We start from the raw sequence: 22,538 nt of genomic DNA, 5'->3' as shown, positions 1-22,538 counted from the left end.
ATGTTTTAACTTATTCAACTTTATTGCAAGAACAAAATATCATTTTTAACAATAAAAGCAGAGTGCCTACAGGCAAGAGGATGGCCGGGTCTCAGGCCTCGTCTCCTTCCCTAATGTTTCAGACCTACGTTAGCTAGAAGTCTCCTAGAATGTAACATTTATCCACCAGGTGTCATTATTTACCAAGTCTGGCAAGCCACTGCGCCGGTTCTATGCTCTCTCTGGTTAAGATCAAGGTTAGAGATAAGAATATGAGATGATCAAAACAGATTTAGGAAAGGACACTGTGTCTGGAACGTAGATGGGGGGGAGGGCTTTCAAAGGCTAGTGACGCTTTTCTGATCAGGTTTCCTAACCCACCACTTGGGTGCTTAGGAGTAGCCCTGGCTCCATGCTGCATATGCTGGGCTCAGATGTGCACCCCTGAATCTCAGTGGTCTTCCCATCCATAAAATACATGACCTTACTTGTGCCTGGTTGCCCCCCTGTTCTTCCCCTCTGGCTCCCGGTCACATGTCCTGGGGCACAGGAAAGCACTTACTCCTTCCCAGACTGAAGGTCTCTAGAGAGCCAGAGGGCAGGATACAAATGCCAGCAGTCCTAGGACTATGAGAATAGGAGGTGGGCGTGCTCGGCGCGAACCTGGCAGACTGGAGTAGGGGAACGGGCCCGCGTGATTCTTCAGCTCCGGGTAAAGGCAGGAAGCCGAGATGGGCGCAGGCCAGGCATGTCCTTCCCTTGCTCTCAGAGCCAGCCATTACTGGTGAAGTCCATACGCAGCGCCTCCTCATCCGAGGGGCTTAGCTCCTGTAAGGGGGCGCGGCAGGGGCCTCCGTAGTAGCCGAACCAGTCCATGGTTTTCTTCAGCCCGGGGATCCCAAAGCGCCGGGTCACCTGTGGAGCAGGGCCTGTTAGAACAAACTGGGGAATCCCTGCACATGCATGCCTGGGTCCAGACATGTTACTCCCAGAAAGTTAGGGCTCCCACCCCTGCTCCCCTCGTAAAGGAGCTTTACCAAATCTGTAACACCAGGGTAGATGGGAAATTCAGATTGAGAGACCAGAAGGCAGGTCAGCAGTAGAGAACATGATGCCAAAAATTCAGATTAAGGAAGGGAGTGAACTCCTTTAGTTTTAGGACGAAAATCCACCCCATCAGGGAGAAAAGCGGCATTTGGTCATCAAGCTGGGCTGCGAGAAGATAGCAGCGCTGTGGGTCGGAGCACTGGACCATCACAGGTCTGCAGCCCGGTTCCCAGTACCCAGGCCTGGTGTGCCCGGGCAGTCGGGAAGGGGAAGGGTCTGTGAGAACCCTAGGCATAGTCCAGACTTTGGCCCTGCAGCAGGGACCCCCACCACGCAGAGTGCCTCACCGACCCCAACTCTGAAAAACAACGCATCACGCATCAGTTGTCCTGAGAAGTTCTGCTGTGTAACCTTGTATCACAAACTTACTATATCTGAGAAAGCTGGATGACATGATCTCTCAAGTGTTATCCATCATCGTGAGGGACCTACAGCTATTGTCATAACTTAAAATCACGTGTGGAGTCTTACAGAAAATGAAGTATCAAGTTTCTTTGCTTTTGGCATAGCAACTGGTTATTTCATGCTGCTCAGAAGTGTTAGAGGAATCTTTGACAACCCCAAAACTAAGAATGTAATCATTACTTAATTAAGTTTTATTTGGAGGGAAGATAAAACCTTAGAAGGATGGGCTTCATGAAGGATAAAATAGTAAAAGGGGTTGCTTGAGGGAAAAAAGTTGAGAACCACTGATGAATGACTGACTAGTAACTATTTAACCACTAGATGCCAGGGAATTTTTTCTTGGAATGAGGGACAAGCCACCCTCCTCCTAAACCTGGCCTCAGCCATGATGTTCTAATAACCCAGGCTTTTCACCCAAAACCTGAGTGGGGTGGGGAAGACCTAGGGGAGAGGACAGAAACAAGAAGGACCTAGAGCAAAGCTTTCCTCGCCCACAGTGTGTAAGATCACGGAGTTGCCCCCTCCTCAGACCCACAGAAAGGATGGAATGCTTTGGTGGTAAAGAGCATGGAAAGTCCTAAATATAGCCAGGGCAGGAGGCTGGCTGGGGGGGGCAGGCGGAGGAAGGACATTGTGTTCGAGCACGGCAATAGGGTGACATCAAGCTGCTCCTGGGGTGGCTGAGCCCACAGCCCAGGCACCAGAAAGGGGTTCCAGGCATTCCTGAGCGTGTGCCCGGAGCTGGCACAGGAGGAGGCACAGAGCGAAGAGTAAGGCAGGATGGCCTGCAGAGAGCTGGGAGGGCAGCACGCATCCTCTCTTCCCAAGGGGCAGCCCCCGGCTTCATCGGCAAAACGAGGGAGATGACGACACCGACCTCATGTCACAAGAATCGCACAAGAAAAATACCACCGTAAGACCAGATCCTAGGAGACATCAAGTTACCCTTTTCCTGTCCTGGTGGAGTGCAGCTTCTGGGACCGTCTCTCCTGCCGGTGGGTGGGCATGGAGAGCAAGGTCCTACCCCAGTGGCATGTCCGGGACATACAGGACAGTGTGTGCCCTGACGGGGCTGGGCCGAGAGGCCCTCACTTCTGCAGTTCTTCCGTCCTACGAATAGACTGTCCCACCCCAGGAGGACGCTCACATCCAGGAGACTCGTGCTTGCCTCCTCAGCTGTCCTCGCTCTAAATCTGAGTTAATCTGCCTCTTGGCGGTAAAGCTCTAAGCTGTGAGGGAGATCTAGAACCCACCCACCGCTTTACCCAAACAGAACACTACCGGCTTAGCCTGGGACTACAGCTCAGGTGCAAAACGTAAGGGGAATGCCAAAAAATCAGTCATCAAGGTAGGTTATTTAGTGCGCTATTTTTTTTTAAATCAAAATCAATGCAAAAAAATCCATTAATGAACAGAGTCTCAATGTTTTAAATAAAGACTGGACCCAACACACCCATGCCTGAGGCAAAAGTAAACGTGTGCCCTTCTATACACGTGTTGTGCATTTTTTATGGGTTCATTTTTTTTTCTAGAAGTAGATGCAGAAAAACAGATTTTTCATCAGGTTGTTACCATTCAAGCCAGGAAAGCAAAGTTATAATAAATTATGTTTTTAATACAGATAACATATTTAAACCTAGGAGAATGCTGTTTTAATATACCTACTTTTTAATTTTCAATATTTTTTTTCAAATAGTTTAATGCTCTATGTGGTGGGGGGCTACCATTTAGAAAAATACTCAGAGGACTGGTTTAGAGCCTACAACTCTTGATCTCAGGGTTGGAGGAAGGAAGGAAGGAAGGAAGGAAGGAAGGAAGGAAGGAAGGAAGGAAGGAAGGAAGGATGGAAGGAAGGAAGGAAAAAAGAAAGAAGAAGAAAAGAAAGAGGAAGGAAGGAAGGAAGAGAGACTTAGAGTTTCCACTTCTAGGAAAAGGAAATAAATGTACTTTGCCCTATTCCTCCCTATAAATATAACTAAAAAACTTGGACATTATATAAAAACAAACATGAGACTCCAAAAGGAAGAGATAAAGAGGATGAACTGGGACCTCAGGACCCAAGGAACACAGCAGTGAGTTCCCTCCCTCGCCTCCACTTGAAGCTGAAGCAGCCAGAGACGCCGAAATGCACTCGGTGGGTCCAGATCATAAAAGCTCCCCAAAAGCCCGTTCACTCAAGCCAAGGACGGGAAGGAGCAGCCCAGCAGGATGGAAAACTTTTAGGCAATCATCACTCTCCTCCAGCCAAGCACCCCAGAAAAAACTGTGGCCCTACCCCCACCCAGGCTAGCAAAGGTTGAATTGGGAGCCAGAACTTCTCCCCCCCACCCACTGTACCCCACCCCCACAATGGATGGTCTCAGCAGAGACCCAGTGAGGAGAGTCAGAACTTTTCCACCGCTGCCCACACTAAAGGAGGCCATCCCCCACCCCCACATATTTGTAATGTCAGTGGAGGCCACGTGGGAAGCAGCAAAGAAGCATTCCTACCCCTTCTGGTCACGGAGGGGTCAGTGGAGGCCAAGGGCAGAGCTGTAGTTTAAAAACCCTCCCCCCAAAAGAAATCTCCAGGTCCAGATGGCCACACTGGAGAATTCTAAAAAATGTTTAAAGAAGATTTAACACCAATTCTACAAAGTCCCTTCTAGAAAATAAGAGGAGGGAATACTTCCCAGTCAACTGATGAAGCTATTATTACCCTGATACCAAAATCAGACGAAGGCAATGCCAAAAAGGGGGGCGGGGGCTACATACCAATATCTCCTATGAATAGACAGAAAAATCTTCACCTAAGAATTAGCAAGTGTAACTCAGTAATATATGAACAAGTTACACACCATGACTATGTGGGGTTTATTCCAGGAATGCAAGTCTGGTTCAATAATAGAAAATTAGCCATGTAACACCATATCAGCAGGCTAAAGAGGAAAAGCAATCACATGATCATAGCAATCAATGAAGAAAAAGCATCTGACAAAATTCAATACCCTCTGCAATGCCACACAGACTTGATTACAGTCAGTATATAATAAATCTTTTAAAAAATTTTAATGTTTATCTTTAAGAAGGAGAGACAAGAACACAAGCGAGAGAGGGGCAGAGAGAGAGAGAGAGACACACACAGAATCTGAAGCAGTTTCCAGGCTCTCAGCTGTTAGCACAGAACCTGACGTGGGGCTTGAACTCATAAACCACAAGATCACGACCTGAGCAGAAGTTGGATGCCCAGCTGACTGAGCCACCCGAGCACCCCATGCAGGTATATAATAAATCTTAAAATTAGGGGCGCCCGAGTGGCTCAGTTGGTTAAGCATCTGATTTCAGCTCAGATCGTGGTCTCAGGGTTCGTGGGTTCAAGCCTCACATCGGGCTCTGTGCTGACAGCTCAGAGCCTGCTTTGGAGTCTGTGTCTTATTCTCTCTGCTCTTCCCCTGCTCACACTCTGACTCTCTTTCTCTCTCTCAAAAATAAACTTAAGTAAAATTTTTTTTAAATCTTAAAATCAGGGGTGCCTGGGTGACTTGGTCAGTTAAGCATCCGACTTCGGCTCAGATCATGGTCTCATAGCTCATGAGTTTGAGCCCTGCATAGGGCTCTGTGCTGACGTCTCAGAGCCTGGAGCCTGCTTTTGACTCTGTGTCTCCCTCTCTCTCTCTACCCCTCCCCAACTCACACTCTGTCTCTCTGTGTCTCAAAAATAAATAAACATTAAAAAAATAATAAAAATAAATCTTAAAATCAGGTGGACAAATTCTTCCCACTTCATTCTTTTTTCCCAAATTTGTCTTAGTTAGTTTAATTCCTTTGCCTTTCCATATAAACTTGAGAATAATTTTGTATGGTTTTGCAGAGGGACAGACACATAGATAATGCAAGCAACAGAGACCCCAGAAATAGACCCACACAAATATGCCCAACTGACTTCTGACAAAGGTGCAAAAGTAATTCAATGGAAGAAAGATCATCTTTTCAACAAATGGTATTGGAGCAAGTGGATATCCAAAAGCGAAATAAAATAAAATAAAATAAACCTCCGACTAAGTCTCACACTTCATACAAAAATTAACTCAAAACGGGTCATGGATTTGTAAAACAATAAAACTTTTAGGAAAAAAAAGTAGGAGGTAACCTTCACCATCTAGTGCTAGGAAAAGTCTTCTTAGAGTTGACATTGAAAGCATAAATATAAATAAAAATATTGATAAACTAAATTTCAACTTTTGTTCTGCAAAAAACCTGTTAAGAGAATGACAAGGGGCACATGGGTGGCTCAGGAGGCTAAGCATCTAACTCTTGATTTTGGTTCAGGTCATGATCTCGTGGTTCATGAGTTTGAGCCCCACGTCAGGCTCTGTGCTGACAGTGCAGGGCCTGCTTGGGATCCTTTCTCTCCCTCTCTCTCTCTCTCTCTCTCAAAATAAATAAATAAACTTTAAAAAAAGAGAATGACAAGACAAGCAACTGACTCAGAGAAAATATTTGCAAACCACATATCTCACTGAGGACTGGTATCCAAAAATATAAAGAACTCCCAAAAACTGAACGGTTAAAAAAAATCCAATCATAAAACAGGCAAGAGGCATAAATAGACATTTAATTTAAGAAGACATAGGGGCGCTGGGGGGCTCGATCAGTTAAGTGTCCGACTCCAGGTCAGGTCATGATCTCACAGTTTATGAGATCGAGCCCCACATCGGGCTCTGTGCTGACAGCTCAGAGCCTGGAGCGTGCTTCAGATTCTGTGTTCTCCCTCTCTCTCTGCCCCTCCCCTGCTTGTGCTCTGTGTCTCTCTTTCCTCAAAAATAAACATTGAAAAAAAATTTTTTTAAAGAAGATATACAGATGGCATGGCAGGACAAAAAAAATGATACAGAGATGGCAAATAAATACATGAAAAGATGTCCAATAGCATTGGCTATCAGAGAAACGCAAATTAAAAAGCACAATGAAGCGGTACAACACGCCTATCAGAATGGCTAAAATAAACAGTAGTCACAACACCTAAAGCTGGTACAGGTACAGAGAAAGTGAGTCAGTCGTACACTTACATTCATATAAATGTAAAGTGGTTTTGTCACTCTGAAAAAGTTTGGCAATTTCTTAAAAAACTAAACATGCAATCATCCTATGACCCACCAATTGTGTATTTATCCCAGAAAGATGAAAACTTATGGTCATGCAAAACCTTGTACATGAATGTTCATAGCAGCTTTTAATAGCCCCAAACTGGGGCGCGTGGGTGGCTTAGATGGTTGAGTGTCTGACTTTGGCTCAAGTCATGATCACACAGTTGTGATTCGAGCCCCACATCAGGCTCTGTGCTGACAGCTCAGAGCCTGGATGGAGCCTGCTTCAGATTCCCTGTTTCTCTCTCTGTCCTTCCCTCATTTGCACTCTGTCTCTCTCTCTCAAAAATAAATAAACATTTAAAAAAAAAAAAACAGCCCCAAACTGGAAACAATCTAGCTGTCCTTCAGTCAGTGAAGGGTACACAAGCTAGGGTATGGCCAACGAATGGGCTCTTGCCACACTGCAACAACTTTGAGTCTGCTCTGAACAGCACTGCTTGGCACCTGACTGGCACTCCATCTTGGCTCTTCTCCTTGACTTGCCCAATACGGAATTGGGGTACACCATGTGAGTGAAGAATAGATTTTTTTAAAGTGTTTATGTATTTATTTGGAGAGAGAGAGAAAGAGAGTGAGAGCATGAGCAAGCGTAAGCAGGGGAGAGCCAGAGACAGAGAGAGAGGGAGAGAGAGAACCCCAAGCAGGCTCCGTGCTGTCAGTGCAGGGCCTGACACAGGGCTCGAACTCACAGACCGTGAGATCATGACCTGAGCTGAAATCAAGAGTCAGACCCTTAACCGACTGAGCCACCCAGGTGCCCCAGAGTAGACTACTTGAAGACAAAACTCTCCTGGGAAATCCGGGCTCTGGCTTCCTCCAGCCTTCCAACTCCTTTACTACCAATCATTCTGTTTTCCAGGATTGGGCCCCTTCTAAGGCTGATGGGAAAGCCCACAGTTCACTCTTTCTAGGCAGTGCATCTCTAAGCAAGGTCCCAGGATTACTTATGTCACCACAATCAGCCAAGATGTTTGTCTCAAGGCTTTTTCCTGGACCTAGAGGATTAGAATTTTAACTAGCTCACTAGATGAATTCCAGTGCGACCAACAGGGCTCAATTTTGTCTGAGTTGTCAACTGTGTCTGGAGAGGCACAAGGAGTTCCCACACTGGGCTGTTCTCTGAAAGGACATTCTGAAAGGGAAGAGGCTGAGGGGGGACCCTTGTGCCGGCCTTGGCTCCTGCACCAGTGAGGACACAGACACCCCCACATTCCTGGGTGCCACAAACTGGGAACTCACCGCAGTGTTTGGCTCAATGAGACGGTGCTGCAGCTTCTGGGCATCTTCCCATTGCCCTGTGAGGCAGAGTCGCTCCAGCTGGCACACCTGGGCCCCCAGGACATTGGCCAGGGCACACACGCCCCCCACAGCTCCTGCCCCAGAGTAAGATGCAGAAAGTCAGCCAGAGCCTCTTCTCATAGACACTTTCGGACCCTGGTCCCCAGCACCCCTTATTCTGGGCGGGGCAGGGCGAGGATGTGGATTTCTGTGCCACTGGCTGTCCATGTCGAAGGCATGCTCGGTGAGTCCAGAGAATACAGAGTTCCAGAGAGAAAAGCTGCCAGCATATTTGAAGTAGAATCCCACAGGCTGAAGGTCAGGGAACAGCGCCTGAAGGCTAAGTTGAGGACAGTTCCTTCCCTGCACCGCCCCTCCCCACAACATACCTCCCAGAGTCAAGTCCCACCTGCCACTTGACACCTCCATGATCCTCTAATAGCCCCCTGACTCATCAGTGCGGGAAGCGGGTGGAGAGGATGGGAAGCCTTTGCTCTTCTGAAATCTTATTGCCCCCCAGTGAATTCAGCCTGGGACAGCGCTGGGGATGGGGGGCAGTGGAAAGAGTTCTGGACACAGTCAGGAGACTCGGCATTTCCTCCCATTGGTTGCATGAACTTGCACAAGTCATAGACTTCCTTGTCCTCTTTGTTCTCATCTGGGCAATGAGAACGGGCTGGTCATGATCTCAGGAGGCCCTGCCACTCTGCCAGCCTGTGACGTGATTCTAAGTCTAGTTACAAGTGACCCTAGGCACAGTGGCCTCAAGACTGGAGAGTGGGAAATTTGGAATGAGCACCCATAGCTGCCATTTACTGATCCCCACTCTGCCAGGCACTAGGCAGACATGGAGCCAATGCTCTCAAATTCTCATGACACCTTCCTGCTTTACAGGGTAGAAGTCCAGGCCCGGAGAGGCTGAATATCTTGCCGGGTAGTATTCCGTGAATGGCAGAGCTGAGATTCCAACTCACATCCCCTGGCCTCCAGAGCCTGTGCTCTTTCCAGCTGCCCGCCTCAGGAATGAGGCTTCCATGGCTCCCCTCTTCTGCCCTTGTACTTTAGAGACTGTGATGTGGCAGAGGAGAGCCGTGCAAGGTCGTAGACAATAAACCAACGTCGGAGGAGACTGAGAAAAGGAGCCGGCATTGCCCCCTGCAGCACCAAAAAAGCAACTGGGTAACTTGCTGGGGCTTCAGCCGAAGGGATCAGATGCTTCCTCCCCTTCCCCTTGGTGCTTAAAACCAACCCGAACCCAAGCACCTTGACCCACAGCAGACAAGCGCAGTTGGTTCAACGGTGACATTCCCAGGATCCTGAACTGGAACAGAATCAGGCAGCTGAGGGTCCCTGGCCCAACCCTACAGGTCTGACGATTCCTTCCGGCCTAGCACCCAGGTGACAGGAAAACAGACTTCCGGACCAGAGGACAGGCCCGCAGGCCTGTGTCCTCAGAGAACGATTTACAGGGAGATCAGAGGAGCCAAATCTGTTACCTAAGCACCAAACTCAGGGCTTGGAAGAAATTGCAGGCACCCCTCCTACAGACCAAGGTGGTGCAGAGCCACCCTCTTCTGCCAGAAAGGTCACATGAGCCCCCAATATTCAGACAAGCAGTGTGCCGGACTTCTGAGGTTTCCACGCAGACTGGCTGGCAAAGGGCCCCCTGCAGACCCAGACCCAGCCTGCATGGTCTCTCCCGGCATACCCAGGGTGGTGGGGGCGGAGGGGGAGGGCCTGGGTCCCGGGTGTACCACGCATGACAGTGTGCGAGCGGCGGGAGGCCTACCCACGGCATAGCTGGCCAGCAGGAAGCCGGCAGATCCAGCCAACACCTGGAAATCCTGCCTCCTGGTCTTGTGAACAATCAGCCCCATCCTGGTCACCTGCAACAGCAAAACCGGTGAGAGCTGCACCCAGAGCCTCAACGCTGACCGAGATGCGGGCTGAGCGAGGGTGGGAGAAGGACAGCCCAGGCTCCAGAGAGCTGCCCCCGACCTCGGACAAGACTCCAGAGAGCCCACGCGGTGGAAAGGACCCAAGCAGGAGCCCAGGACTGAAGTGGGTCCCAGAGCTATCCTGAGGTTGCTAGCACAGGAGAAGAGGAAGGAGCCCCAGCCAGGAGCTGCTGCCACTCACATCGCCACCACTGTCCTTGAGGCCCACGATGTTCGGGTGCTGGGAGAGCGTGACCACTGCATCCACAGGCAGGTCCAGCCCCGTGTTGGCTGGGACGCTGTAGAGCACCACAGGGATTGGGGCGAGGTCAGCGACCTGCGAGAGGCAGAGAAGAGGGGAGAGGGAGAGGGCAGCTGCCGCAGGCCCAAGGAGCACACCCCCCATCCCACCAGCTCCGGGCCTGGGTCACTACAGGAACTCCTGGACGAGAAGTCACAGTGCCATGTGCCCTGCTTGTAAGCAATCAATGAGTAATATCTCATGAGTGCTTTCTAGGTGCCAAGCTCAGTTCTAAGTCCTCTATGTTTTGATGGAACTTAGTCCTTATAACAATCCTGTGAGGAAGACACCATCATTCCACCCATCCGAGAAGGGAGGAAACAGTGACACAGTGTGGCCAGGCCAGTCACCCCTCATGAGGCGGGGGTGGGGGGGGGTGCTGGCACCTGGTGGCATCCCTCCCCATTCCCACAGCTGCCATTCATGGAAAGCAGGCTCACCCCTTGGGCCCTAGCTTCTCTGTCTCCTCTCCTTATCCAGCCTCCCCTTGGTTCCAAGCCCCAAACCCATGCCCACCCCTCACCCCCTACCTTGGTGTAGTGGTGAATGAGGGCAGCGCTGTTCATGCGGCCACGATAGAAGCAAGGAGTCACCACGATGGCGGCATCAGCCCCAACCTGGGCCATGCTCACAGTCATCTCCACTGTGGCTTGAGTGGCTGCAGAAGGAAAGAGGGAGTCTTCCCTATAGGCCATGGAAGTGAGAGCAGGTGGCAGAAGGGCGGGGCTAGGACCCTGGGGCAAGCAAGGGGGGCAGGGGAACCAGTAGACTGAACCAGTCCCAGGGCTAAGGAGCCTGGCTTCCCACCCCAGGGACCCCCAAGCACCCCTCGGGCCCAGAGCTTTGTGGCCTCACACTCGCAGCCAGAGCCGGCTAGCAGCAGTTTGTCCTTGGGCATGGCCTGGCGGACGCGGCTCACCACCTCCAGCCTCTCGATGCTGGTCAGGAAGGGGAACTCGCCATTGGAGCCCTGGACCACGAAGCCTGATGAACAACCAGGGCGCTGGTGTTACACCCACCCAGGTCCCTACCTTCCCAACACCATAGCTTTGCACGCACTTCCTTCCCATCTCTGTCCTGACGCAGGCAGAATGTTTTACCCAGTTGCAACGACAGTGTCCACACCATGTTGTGTGTGTGTTAATGAAACATTTTAGCTATACCCAAAACAATCGATAATAACATAATCCACAGGTGCATACCCAGCACTCATGGCAACCCTACCAGATCACGTGTTTCTTCCTCCTCTAGCTGTCCTGACTCAGGTGTTACTATTCCCACTCATGTCTTATACCCTTAGGACATACATATGGACCCATAAACAACATATAATATTTCTTTTGCCATTTTAAACTGTACTGAAATGGAACCAAGCTCATATGACCTTCTGCAGTTTGCTATTTTTGCTCAAGATTATGTTGTGAGCTTTGTCCATAGCAGTACACAGCTCTGATTCATTCATTTTAATTGATATAGAATATTCTATTTGAAGTTAGACTGCAGTTTACTTTTTCATTCTCCCTTTGAGGACATTTAAAATGTTTCCTTAGTTTTGCTATTACAAACAATGCTGCCATTGTTTGAGTTGTCTCTGTGCCCATGTTTGAATTTCTCTGCAGTTTCCTTAGGTTTGTAATTGCAGAGTCACATGTATGTGCATTTTCACGTGCTGAACACATGCTCTCTCGTAGCCAGTTCACACCCCATCAGCACATCGAAGAGTCTGTTAGCGTTCATCTGTGTCAACACTGGGTATTGTCAGAATTAATATTTGCCAGTTTTCTGGGTAAAGAGTGGTATCTCATTATTCTCTTTCACATTTTCCTGTTTTATTGATCACATGAGAGGTTTCTCACATCACCAGGTAAGGTGTCTACCCTTTTATATAAATCCGTGGGAGACTAAGAGAACTGAGGCTGTTTGAATTTGAAGGGAATGTCAGTAAAACCATCATCCTCTGATTTAACTTTTCCTTTTTCATTTCCTTTTTCCTTTCCTCATTTCCTTTTTCATTTTACTCTCTTCCCACCTCTTCCTCCTCTCTACTCCATTCTATCCTCTAAACACTGTTCTTAGTTGACAAATACAGCAGAGGACACGGCGAAACTATTAATAAATAGGAGACTGCTTGGGAGAAAGGAATGCAAAGAAAGCTGGGGGCGACACTGATACACAATACCAAATCCTCGCCACACAGTTGTGAAAGATGGGCCATCATTTTGATTTGGAGCTTCCTGACAGTCCAAGCTAAAAGGGAAATGTGATCAGCTGACAGATTCGCAGAACTCCAGATAAAAGCAAAGCAGCTGCCCTGGAGAAACACAGAGTTTCCTGGCATTGGGACCAAGAGAGACTGTTCCCGTGAGTCATCCTTAAGGGGACATGGTGTGATGTAGAGTCAACTTTTCACCACAAACCTTTTTCCATGCTGTTCGTTACACCATTGGATTGCACTGAGTGATTTGCCAGAAAGGCTCACTGGATACTTGGCATTCCCAGCCCTCCCTCTCTCCTCCACCAGTCTTTTGCCTTGGTAATACTGTAAGTACCCTCTTGAGACAAATAGATTTTGGCTTCTATTGTGTTGCCTCCTTGATCCATTTCTCCGTGTCAGGCCGGGAGCCCCTTCTGTCTTGGTACAAACGGTGCTAGGTTCTAGTGCTTTCTGAGTGGGTCACCCCCCTCGCGAGCTGCCAACCCTGGAGAGGACTGGACCAGCACCCTCTGACTTAGAGGTCAAGGATTCAGAGATCAAGCCTTCACCACTCCCTCTATGCAAATGCAAAAGACATCTCCCTCCCTCCCCAACCCTGCCTGCCTGCCCCGCTGCCCTGGAAGGAGGCCAGGCCGGTTCTTGCCCCAATCACTTCTTGAGCTGTGTTCACTCACTCCCAGGTCCCCCTTCATTCTGGCGCCCAGTTCTACGGGTTCAGACAGCTGGGTCTTGCACTCTCAGAGAGGAAGCAGGCCCCTGTGCTCAAGACTCATGGTGGCCTTTCCCCCATCTCATGTAAAGAGCATCTGACCCAGGCCTGACTCCCAGGAAGGAAGACAGGCCAGTCTGGGGAGGAGGGTCTATCACAGTGTCGGGGACGCACCAGACCCAACTCCCCTCTGGCTTTTGAGCAAGTTATGTCAAGTCTCTGAGTTCCCGTTTCCTTTTCTCTGGGATGATAATAAAATCATCTCAATCTTACCTTATAAAGCTATGTAAAAGGCCCAAACAAGAAAATGTAAGAGGAAGCACTTAGAAATTTGTGCACTGATGCTGCCGAGAGCCCCCTCCCTCTCCATGGCAGGGATGTCCAGTTTCAGGCCCCACGTGCATCTGCTGGTGTAACAAGGGGGCTGGAGGAGTGGAAGGGTCGGGGTCCCGGATGGGTCAGGGAGTACAGGCAGTGAGCAGTGCCGAACTCAGAGGAACTGGGTGTGACTCTCAGTGCAGCCCCTGATCAGCTACGAGACCTTGGGCACATGGCTTAATCAAACCTCAGCTTCCTCACATGAAAAATGAGGATAATACTAGTGCACTCCTTAAAGCATTGTTGTGAGGCTCCAACGAGACACTATTTATAAAGTGCTTGGATGAAAACTCGGCAGGATTAGCTGTAATTATTATGGAGTCGGGAGAAATGCACAAGCCCTGAATCCATCAGGAGGGTGGCAGCTTTCGATCTGAGGTGGACGAGGACGGCTGGTGTGGGAGGGGAGGCTGCACCCGGGAACCTCTCCTGTCCGCTCCAGCGGCAAGACCAGGGACTCATCACAGAAGCTTGACCCTCGGTCATGTTAGCTGCTCTTGGAGCCAGGGTGGCCTGGGAAGAGGAGTGAGTGTCTGGGGCCGGGGGTGCCCATCTCCTTACCAACGGAGTACACTGGAGTTGGCGGCTTAGAAGCCATTTTCCTTGTGGCGCAACTGTAATAAAACTCCCACAGTTTAAAGTACTTTTAAATTTATAGGAAAGCTGCAGAAATCGTGCAGGGGATTTCCATACATCCCTCACCCAGCCCCCACCAATGATAACGTCTACTATTTAGTACAATTATCAGAACCAGAGAATTAGCACTGGTATGATACTAACTTGCAGTCTTCATTTGAATTGTGCCAGTTCTAAACCTTTTTAAGGGGCGCCTGGGTGGCTCAGTTGGCTAAGCAGCCAGCTTCAGCTCAGGTCATGATCTCGCTGTTTGTGGGTTCCAGCCCTGCGTCGGGCTCTGTGCTGACAGCTCAGAGCCTGGAGCCTGCTTCAGATTCTGTGTCTCCCTCTCTCTCTGACTCTCCCCTGCTCGTGCTGTCTCTCCCTGTCTCTCAAAAATAAATTTAAAAGATATTTTAAAAAAATAAACCTTTTTAAAGAGCCCAAATTCATAATTAGCCAATCTGAAATTGTATGCAATAAACTTTTAATAAGGGATTTAAGATCTTCCAGATAAACACATGCATGCATTTTATGCATTTTTACAATCACTTTCAGAAGCCACACCTCACCACCCTTGTTCTTTGTCTAATTTAGCAGGCTCCAACATTTTCTAGGGTGATAGACCCCAGTTTTTTCCATTAATATTTTTGTCATAGAGTATTTTACTTTTTTATCTTTTAATTACTTTATTTTTAAAGTAGGCTCTACAGCCAATGTGGGGCTTGAACTCATGACCCTGAGATTAAGAGTCATATGCTCTATGGACTGAGGCCACCAGGCTCCCCTTATTCTACATTCAACGTGGGGTTCAAACTCATAATCCAGAGATCAAGAGTTGCATGCTCTACCAACTGAGCCAGCCAGGCACCCCTGTTATGAAGTTATGAAGTATTTTAAATTTAAAGTATATGTATATTAGTATTTACATAAAGTCACTGATTAATAATTATTCAAATAAATATTCAGTTAAAAATATTCAAATACTGGGGCACCTGGCTGGCTCAGTCACTGGAGCATATGACTCTTTTCTCTTTTTTTGTATTTTGGGAGAGTGAGGGGAAGGGGCAGAGAGAGGGAGAGAGAGAGAGAATTCCAAGCAGGCTCTGCACTGCTGTGTGGAGCCCAGTGTGGGGCTCGATGCGGGGCTCGAGCTCACAAACTGTGAGATTAAAACCTAGGCCAAAGTCAGACACTTAACTGATTGAGCCACCCAGGCACACCTGGAACGTGTGACTCTTGATCTCAGGGTTGTGAGTTCAAGCCCCACGTTGGGTATAGAGATTACTTAAATCTTCAGGGGTGCCTAGGTGGCTCACTCGGTTGAGTGTCCCGACTCTTGATTTTGGCTCAGGTCATGATCCCATGGTCATGGGATAGAGCCCCATGTCAGGTCAGCGTGGAGCCTGCCTGAGATTCTCTCTCCCTGTCCCTCTGCCCCTCTCCCCTGCTCATGCTCTCTCTCTCCAAAGTAAAATAAAAATTTAAACAAAATCTTAAAAATAAAAATATTCAAATGCTTCCAATTATGTCCCATAAAGTCAATCGACAGCATTTAGGGTGTATATCCATCCTTTGCAAGGATTCTGGGCACCTTCTCCCCACAGTCTGAGGCCAACAGGCTGGGAAACACTGGTAAGTTGTTCGTAACAGACATTTCTATGTAAAGGAGTCACTAGGGATTAGACTGGGAGTTAGACAGTGCTGTATGCTGACCTCTCTCAACTGCCTCACTGCCTCCCTTTAACTGCCTCACTGGAGGTCACCCCTTGCCCTAGAAACGGCTTCTTTGGACCCAGGAAGAGGAGGCAGAAGGGTCCCAGGCTTGTGGGAGGGCACAGAGAATGTCAGGACATGTGGGCAGAGAGCTGGGATAAGCATGAGAGAGGGAGGCTCATGTGGGGACAGTGGGGCATCGGCCTGAGGGGCAGCACAGAATAGGGATTTGAGCTCTTGAGCTTTGGAGTTGGGCAGAGCTGGGCTCCATCTCCAGCAAATCACATACTGTCATATACTATCATTCACCCTGTCAGGTGAATGACATCTCTGAGCCTCGGATGTCTCATCTGCAAAATGGAGACCCTGCAAAACCTTCCCTATGGGACATAGAGCATGGCGTAGACTAAAACCCAAAAAGGAAAACAATAAAATAAAAGGGCAGGAGCTACTGGCAGTACTAGTAATACTACTGATTAGTAGTCTTAGCGTCAGCGGCAGCCCCAGCAGTAAGAACACAAACAAGAACGGAGAGTATAGGGCACAGGAGCTCTGGAGGCAGGTGGTGAGGGGCACTAACGCGGATCCCAGTGGCCGGGGGGAGCAGGTGGGGCGGGGGAAGGGCACTGCAGTGCACGACTTGAGAAGCAGTAGGCAAGGTGAAAAGGACACCAAACAGGACAGGAGACCCACATCGTAAGCTTGCTTATGAGCTTCTGAAAGCCTCCCTATCCCCCCACCACCCATCACCTGGCTGCTTCCTCCTTCCTTGGCAATAGCAGGTTGGCGGGTGCTGAGCTCCCTGGAGACATCCCATCCCCAGAAACCGGACCTGGGGAACCTGATTTATGGACTTTTTTTTTTTTTTTAATTTATGGAGTCTTGAATCAGCCCAGCATAAAGGCCCACATGAAGAGGACTTGTGGGAGTAGGAAGCCTTTCCCCATATCCCTGCCCAGTCCTGACACTGACCACAGAGCCCCCAGACCCAGAATGAGGGTATACAAGGCTTTATTGGTTCAGTTCCAGGCATTTGGCATCAGCGTGGGGCTCTCAGCTGCTCCTGGGCTCTGCCTCGTCTGACTTCTCCTGGAGGGTCTTCAGGGGTCTGAGAGTCTGTCTCAGCTGCTTCACTTCCTTCCACCTCCACTCCCATCGGGGGCCATCCTCCATGGCAGACTGTACTCACAAAGTTCAAGGGGCCAGGATCTTCCCTTCAAGAGGAAGGGATTTTGGTGGCAGCATCTCAGGAGAGAAAACAGGCCTGCAATTGTGTGCCAGCCCTGCTGGGGGAAAGGGGCTCCTCCATCCGTGGTTAGGTGGCTTTAAAGGGGTGGTAGGTCCGGTGGCTGCGGTTGGGCAGGCTGTGGCTCTGGTGGCTCAGGTGGCTGGGATGACCCTGGTGGCCATGGTGACCATGGCCATGGACAGTGTGTGTGTGGTTCATGCCAGCTACAGCAGTCTCCCGCTGGGTGAGGAAATTCCCTTTCAGCTTCAACTCCACATCCTCGAGGGCCTTCAGCTCCTCCTGGTTGATGTCTCTGGACTCCAGGTGGCCCGAGTTCTGGAAGGCCATGGCACGCTGCAACATGGAGTTAGCCAGCTGCTGTCCTAGGGTGTCGATCTCCTTGGTACAGGCAGCCACAGCAGCCCACGTGGCCTCATCCGTGGATGAGGATTTTGTGGTCTCCTTGTGGGTCTCTTTGGTCACTGAGGACCCAGACACCCTCTTCTTGCTGCTGAAGGACTCCCGGCGCAGGGCTGTGCCCGCCTCTCCTTGCCTCGTGGTGAAAGTCTCCACGTGAATGGTGGTGCTGGCCTGTCCACTGCTGCTCGTGGCCGGTGGGGCGGCCGCGCTGCTGCAGCCGGCCAGCTTCTCTTCGGAGAGGCGGCTAAAGTGAGATTTAATCCAGTTCTCATTCTTTGCTTGGTGACATTCCGGTGGCTCCTGCACATTTTGTGCAGACTCAGGGGATGACTTCCTTCTCCTCTTCCTCTGAATCCACAGCATGAGGCCTCCACCTCCGAGTAAGAGGGCAGTCCCCAGCACCACCTTGCATGGTGGTTGCTGGATGAGCTCCAAGAAGGCCTCCAGGACCCTAGGCCAGCCAGGCAGAGCTAAGGGCACACTGGGAGTGGGGGAGCCCGATAGTATGGTTCATGCTTGGAAGAGCAGGTTCCCAGAGGCTAGCTGCCAAGCAGGGCCCCAGCTGTACCCTCCCTAGGATGCCCCTCCCACCTCAGCAATGAACCCCATTGTGAGGAAGCTGATTGGGGGGTCTGGGGTGAGAGGCCACAGCATCTCTCATGTCCAACCTGGTAGGCATTTCCTGAGGCTCTGTCTCCCACCCTGACAGCTAGCCCCAAGGTCAGTGGAAAAGCAGCTTCCCCAATTCTGAGTCCTTTCTGCCTTCTACTTAAGACCCATTCTGCAACTCAATCTTATTTTCTAATCTTTGGTTTCTCTCCCTATCCTGTGGCCCTGGGGGGGGGGGGGCATGAGCGGCTGACCATGGCGGAAGGGTCCCCGGCTGGGCTGGCATCATCCCTGGCTGCCGGACACAGGTGTCTCCTTCCTTTCAAGGTCCACCCCTGTTGCCAGCTTAGCCCATTCCATCCCCACTCGCAGCCCCAATCGCCTCAATGAAGCAGAGTCAAGAAGGAAAGGGGCCCAGGAAAGAGCTCATTCTAGAATTACATGAGGTCATAACTAGGGGAAGACAAGCAGTGGGTTGAGAAGGCAGAGCAGATCAGACAGAGGACTTCACCAGATCCCAGATCTCAGGGGTCATTCCAGGATGGGGGCTGTTAAGCTCTTGTCTTAGTGAGTCATCTGCAAATCCAGAATTTGCCCCCCTTCCCCCTGTGCCCTGGTTAAAAATGGGCACAGTTTAGATTGTGAGCAGGTGGGCCACCTGGCCAGGCTCTCTGCGGGTACAGACAATGGAGAGCCTGGCCCACAGTTCGAAATTATATCAGAGTCTCTTGAGGGAGAAATGGGCCTGGGCCACTCTATTTTTTTCTTTTTTTTTATTTGTTTATGTTTTTTATTTATTTTTGAGAGACAGAGACAGCATGAGCAGGGGAGGGTCAGAGAGGGAGACACAGAATCTGAAGACAGGCTCCAGGCTCTGAGCTGTCAGCACAGAGCCTGACGCAGGGCTCAAACCAACAAACCGTGAGATCATGACCTGACCCGAAGCTGGACACTTAACCGACTGAGCCACCCAGGCGCCCCCACTTTATTTTTCTTCCAGAAGCATCTAACACATTTAAAAATATATATATTTACTTTAAAAATTTGTTGAATGTTCAATTTTTTGAGAGCGAGGAGAGTGAGAGGGGGAGGGGCAGAGAGAGAGAGAGAGAGAGGGAGAGAGAGAGAGAGAGAGAGAGAAAATCAAGCAGGCTCCAGGCTCCTAGCTGTCAGCACAGAGCCTGACGCGGAGCTCCAACCCATGAACTGTGAGATCATGACCTGAGCCGAAGTCAGACACTTAGACAATTGAGCCACCCAAGCACCTCAGTATATTTCACTTTTTTAAAGTGAAGAAAGGGGCGCCTGGGTGGCTCAGTCGGTTAAGCCTCCGACTTCAGCTAGCTCAGAGCCTGGAGCCTACTTCTGGTTCTGTGTCTCCTTCTCTCTCTGCCCCTCCCCCTCTCGTGCTCTGTCTCTCTCTGTATCAAAAATAAATAAAACATTTAAAAAAGAATAAAGTGAAGAAATACCAAAACAGGGTTGTAAAAAAAAAGTGTATTTATTTATATCTTTACTAATCTCTACACTCAGTGTGGGGCTGAACTCATGACCCTGAGATCAAGAGTCACGTGCTCTTTCGACTGAGCCAGCCAGGCGCCCCTAAATTGTGATTTTTTAAAAACAAAATATTTAACAAAGTAATGGTTTCAACATATACCATAATATCCCAGTCTGTATCCTAAGGGAACAAGATACAAGCGCACAGTTTTAGGGGTAACACCATCTCTCTAGTCCTGCTCTGTGGTCATCCACTCACATCGTTTGGAAATAACAATTCAAAGTTCAGCTTTGAGGTTGTTTGTGGGAGTGAATTCAGAGCCAAATGGCCCCTCTGCAACAACTTTACCCTCTAGTCTCTAGTTATAACTTTCACTTAAGAATGATACTCTTTATTCATATAATCAGGAAAAATTAACAATGCAAAAATAAATAGAAATAAAGAGAGCTACACAGTTTTAGGCAATACCTTCTAGAAGAATCTCTAACTGTTCACTGATTCATCAAGGGTAGGTTCCCAAGTCCTCTTTGGAGGACCTTTAACTTGTTACAGGAGGCCCGGCAATGTCGCATGTGATGGCTTCCTCCTCTGCCCCTGAGTGTTGGGCCGCAGAGCCAGCCCTGGGGGCCCAGATAGGCCCAGAGAAACATTGCTTGTACCCGTAAAGTTGCTCATTGCTCCTTTTCCAGGCATTCTGGCTGTTTCCTGGGAGCAAGGACAGGACCCTACACAGTCACTGCCTCCCTAGAGTGTGGGTGAGAGAGAGATGAGGCTGGAGCAGGAGCCTGTATGGGTTGCAATGGCAGACAGGTTAGTGGGCACCTGTGGCCCTCGGCCTGCCAAATCTACTGCAGCCTGTGCCCCTGGGCACCTCCGTGCCCTCTGCAGGAGTGGGTGAGCGGGTAAGAGGAAAGGAAGGCTCCGGAGAAGAGCCTGTGGGTATCTGCGGATTCTCTGGAAAGCAGGTAGACACTGGATTCACCCTTCCCACCTCGTGCACTAGAGTCTCCTTGAACCTGAACGGTAAGGAAGAGTCTTATCTTCCCACCTCTGAAGATTCAAGGAGCTAAGAGTGCCTGGTTGGCTCAGTCAGTGGAGCATATGACTTGATCTTGGGGTCCTGAGTTTCAACTCCACGTTGGGCATAGAGATTACTTAAAAAATTTTTTTTTCATAAATAAAAGATTCAAGGAGCTTCTCATTTTGCTTCAGGAGATCCAGGCCTTGGTCCAGACTTTCAAACCCCAGTGGGCTGAACCCAAGTAGAAATTTACTTAGAGTTTGTGCCACTGCTCAGTGTGGGCCTCCACAGGGCATTCATTGTGCCCTAGGGAAGGGTTACCTCACCTCAGCACTGAGATGGGGTTTCAGTCAGGCTAGCAGTCACTGTCATAAAGCAGTTTTGCCCACAATGCCAATGGTGCTGTCATTCTAGCAACTGTTATCACTGGATCAATACCTTCTACTATATATCACTCTTTACTTTTTATAGCATGCTTTTATTGGCATTCCCTTGGATTTTTCTCCCCACCATCCTATGATGTAGGCCTTATTACTCCCATGTGTCAGATGGGGAGACTGGGGTTCAGAAAGACGATCTCAAAGCTAACTCAGTGGCAGAGCTGTGATTTGAATCTAGACTCCCTTCCCCACTGCCCTGCCTCAGTCAGAACCTCTCCATTCCCGAAGCTGGTACCAACTAGACTTCATTTGTTGAAACCGTCTGGTCTAGCGTTTCACTGGTTAGTGCAGGGGAGTGAAACCAAGCATGGTCCTGCAGTCAGACCTGGGGAACCTGGGCAAGCGTCTGTGTCATTCTGAGCCCCAGCTTCCCATCTGTGAAATGGGGCTAGTGAGATTACGGTCTCAGGCACTTGTCACAGGTGATAGATGAGGGTGGGCAGGACAGGACGGGAGGAATCAACCGCTGCTTCTTTTCTCCATTTATTGTGCCTGTGGCTGTGTTGTGTGTTGAATGTCACAAACATCTGGTCCTGGACCTCAGAGAGGGGAGATCCATGTGTAAAGAGGGACATGAGTCATAGGACCCAGAACAGGAATTCTGCCAAGGGAGGCTTGGCCCAGGAAAGAGTGGGCAAACATGGCTTTTAGGGCGATGCGCCCACGGGCTGATGTGCCATGTGAAGCCCCCAGCCGCCTTCCCAACTCCACAGTGTCTGGTTGACAAGGACTTTTATGCCCATTATCTAGTTTGATCCGCACAATAATGCTGGGCTAAGATGGCACTTTGGCAATGAGATTCAGTCAAGGTTGCAAACCAGCAAGGAGCTTCTGGCCTGTTTCTGGACTCTAGACCAGTGCCTCCTGCTCCTCTCCCCTAATAAAACAACACCGGCTCACTAGCTGAGGAGATTGGAGTCATCCACATCTCCCCCAAGTCCCCCAGAGGACAGGCCCCACTTACCTCGGAAGGGGAAGGTACCCAACTTGTGCAGATTCTCCTCCAGTTTCCCATAGTCTACCTCCGCAGTGGCAGTGAAGGGGGTGGTCACAGGAGGGTAGATGCCTGCAATGTCCATCTTCTTCCCCTCCCCTGAGGCCCAGCCCCCCACATTCCTGGACAAGACCCTGCTCAGCCCCTGCCTCACAGAAGACCAGATTCCACGGCCCAGCATCTCTGCAAGAGGCCCGAGGCCCAGCTGGTCTCTGCCCCTGAGTAAGGCTGAGTTTGGACTCCTTCCTATCCTGTTAATGATCAGTGTGTCTAGTTAAAAATTTGCTGCCCCCTGACTGTTGTGCTGGGGCAGGCCTGGGCTGGGCGTCCCCAGGGTCAGAGGCCAAGCCTCTAAGCCCCATGGGTCTCTCCCTGTAGGAAGCAGCTGGAGAAATGCCACAACCCAGCGTCCCTCTGGCAGAGCTGGTGTTCCTGGGGTACCCACCCTAAAGGGCTTCTCCAATGGGGCCTGGGCCGTCCTCCCACAGTCCCCAGCCCCAAAGCCAGAAACACAAACTTCCGCTCCGCGTTTGGCGAAGCTGATTGGCTGAGCCGC

The 22,538-nt window shown here is 49.9% G+C and overlaps 2 protein-coding genes across 2 annotated transcripts; both read right to left on the bottom strand.

Moving 5' to 3' along the window:
- LOC115284808 (4-hydroxy-2-oxoglutarate aldolase, mitochondrial) lies at window positions 1–22,529 on the bottom strand. The gene is made up of 7 exons (XM_029931293.1): window positions 21,953–22,529; window positions 10,992–11,120; window positions 10,667–10,794; window positions 10,038–10,172; window positions 9,688–9,784; window positions 7,860–7,993; window positions 1–894 (listed from the first exon to the last, which is right to left on the bottom strand). The coding sequence occupies exons 1-7, from the start codon at window positions 22,161–22,163 to the stop codon at window positions 745–747; spliced, it is 984 nt and encodes a 327-aa protein (XP_029787153.1). The 5' UTR covers window positions 22,164–22,529; the 3' UTR covers window positions 1–744.
- On the bottom strand, window positions 16,764–18,397 carry LOC115284809 (uncharacterized protein C10orf62-like). The gene has a single exon (XM_029931294.1). It carries the CDS (start codon window positions 17,778–17,780, stop codon window positions 17,085–17,087), a length of 696 nt encoding a protein of 231 aa, XP_029787154.1. The 5' UTR covers window positions 17,781–18,397; the 3' UTR covers window positions 16,764–17,084.
- Window positions 22,530–22,538: the final 9 nt, after the last annotated feature.

This window comes from Suricata suricatta, unplaced genomic scaffold (genome assembly GCF_006229205.1).
Source record: "Suricata suricatta isolate VVHF042 unplaced genomic scaffold, meerkat_22Aug2017_6uvM2_HiC HiC_scaffold_21, whole genome shotgun sequence".
Classification (NCBI taxonomy): domain Eukaryota; kingdom Metazoa; phylum Chordata; class Mammalia; order Carnivora; family Herpestidae; genus Suricata; species Suricata suricatta.
Note: the sequence above shows the minus strand (reverse complement) of the source record. Positions and strands in the feature narration are given on the sequence as shown.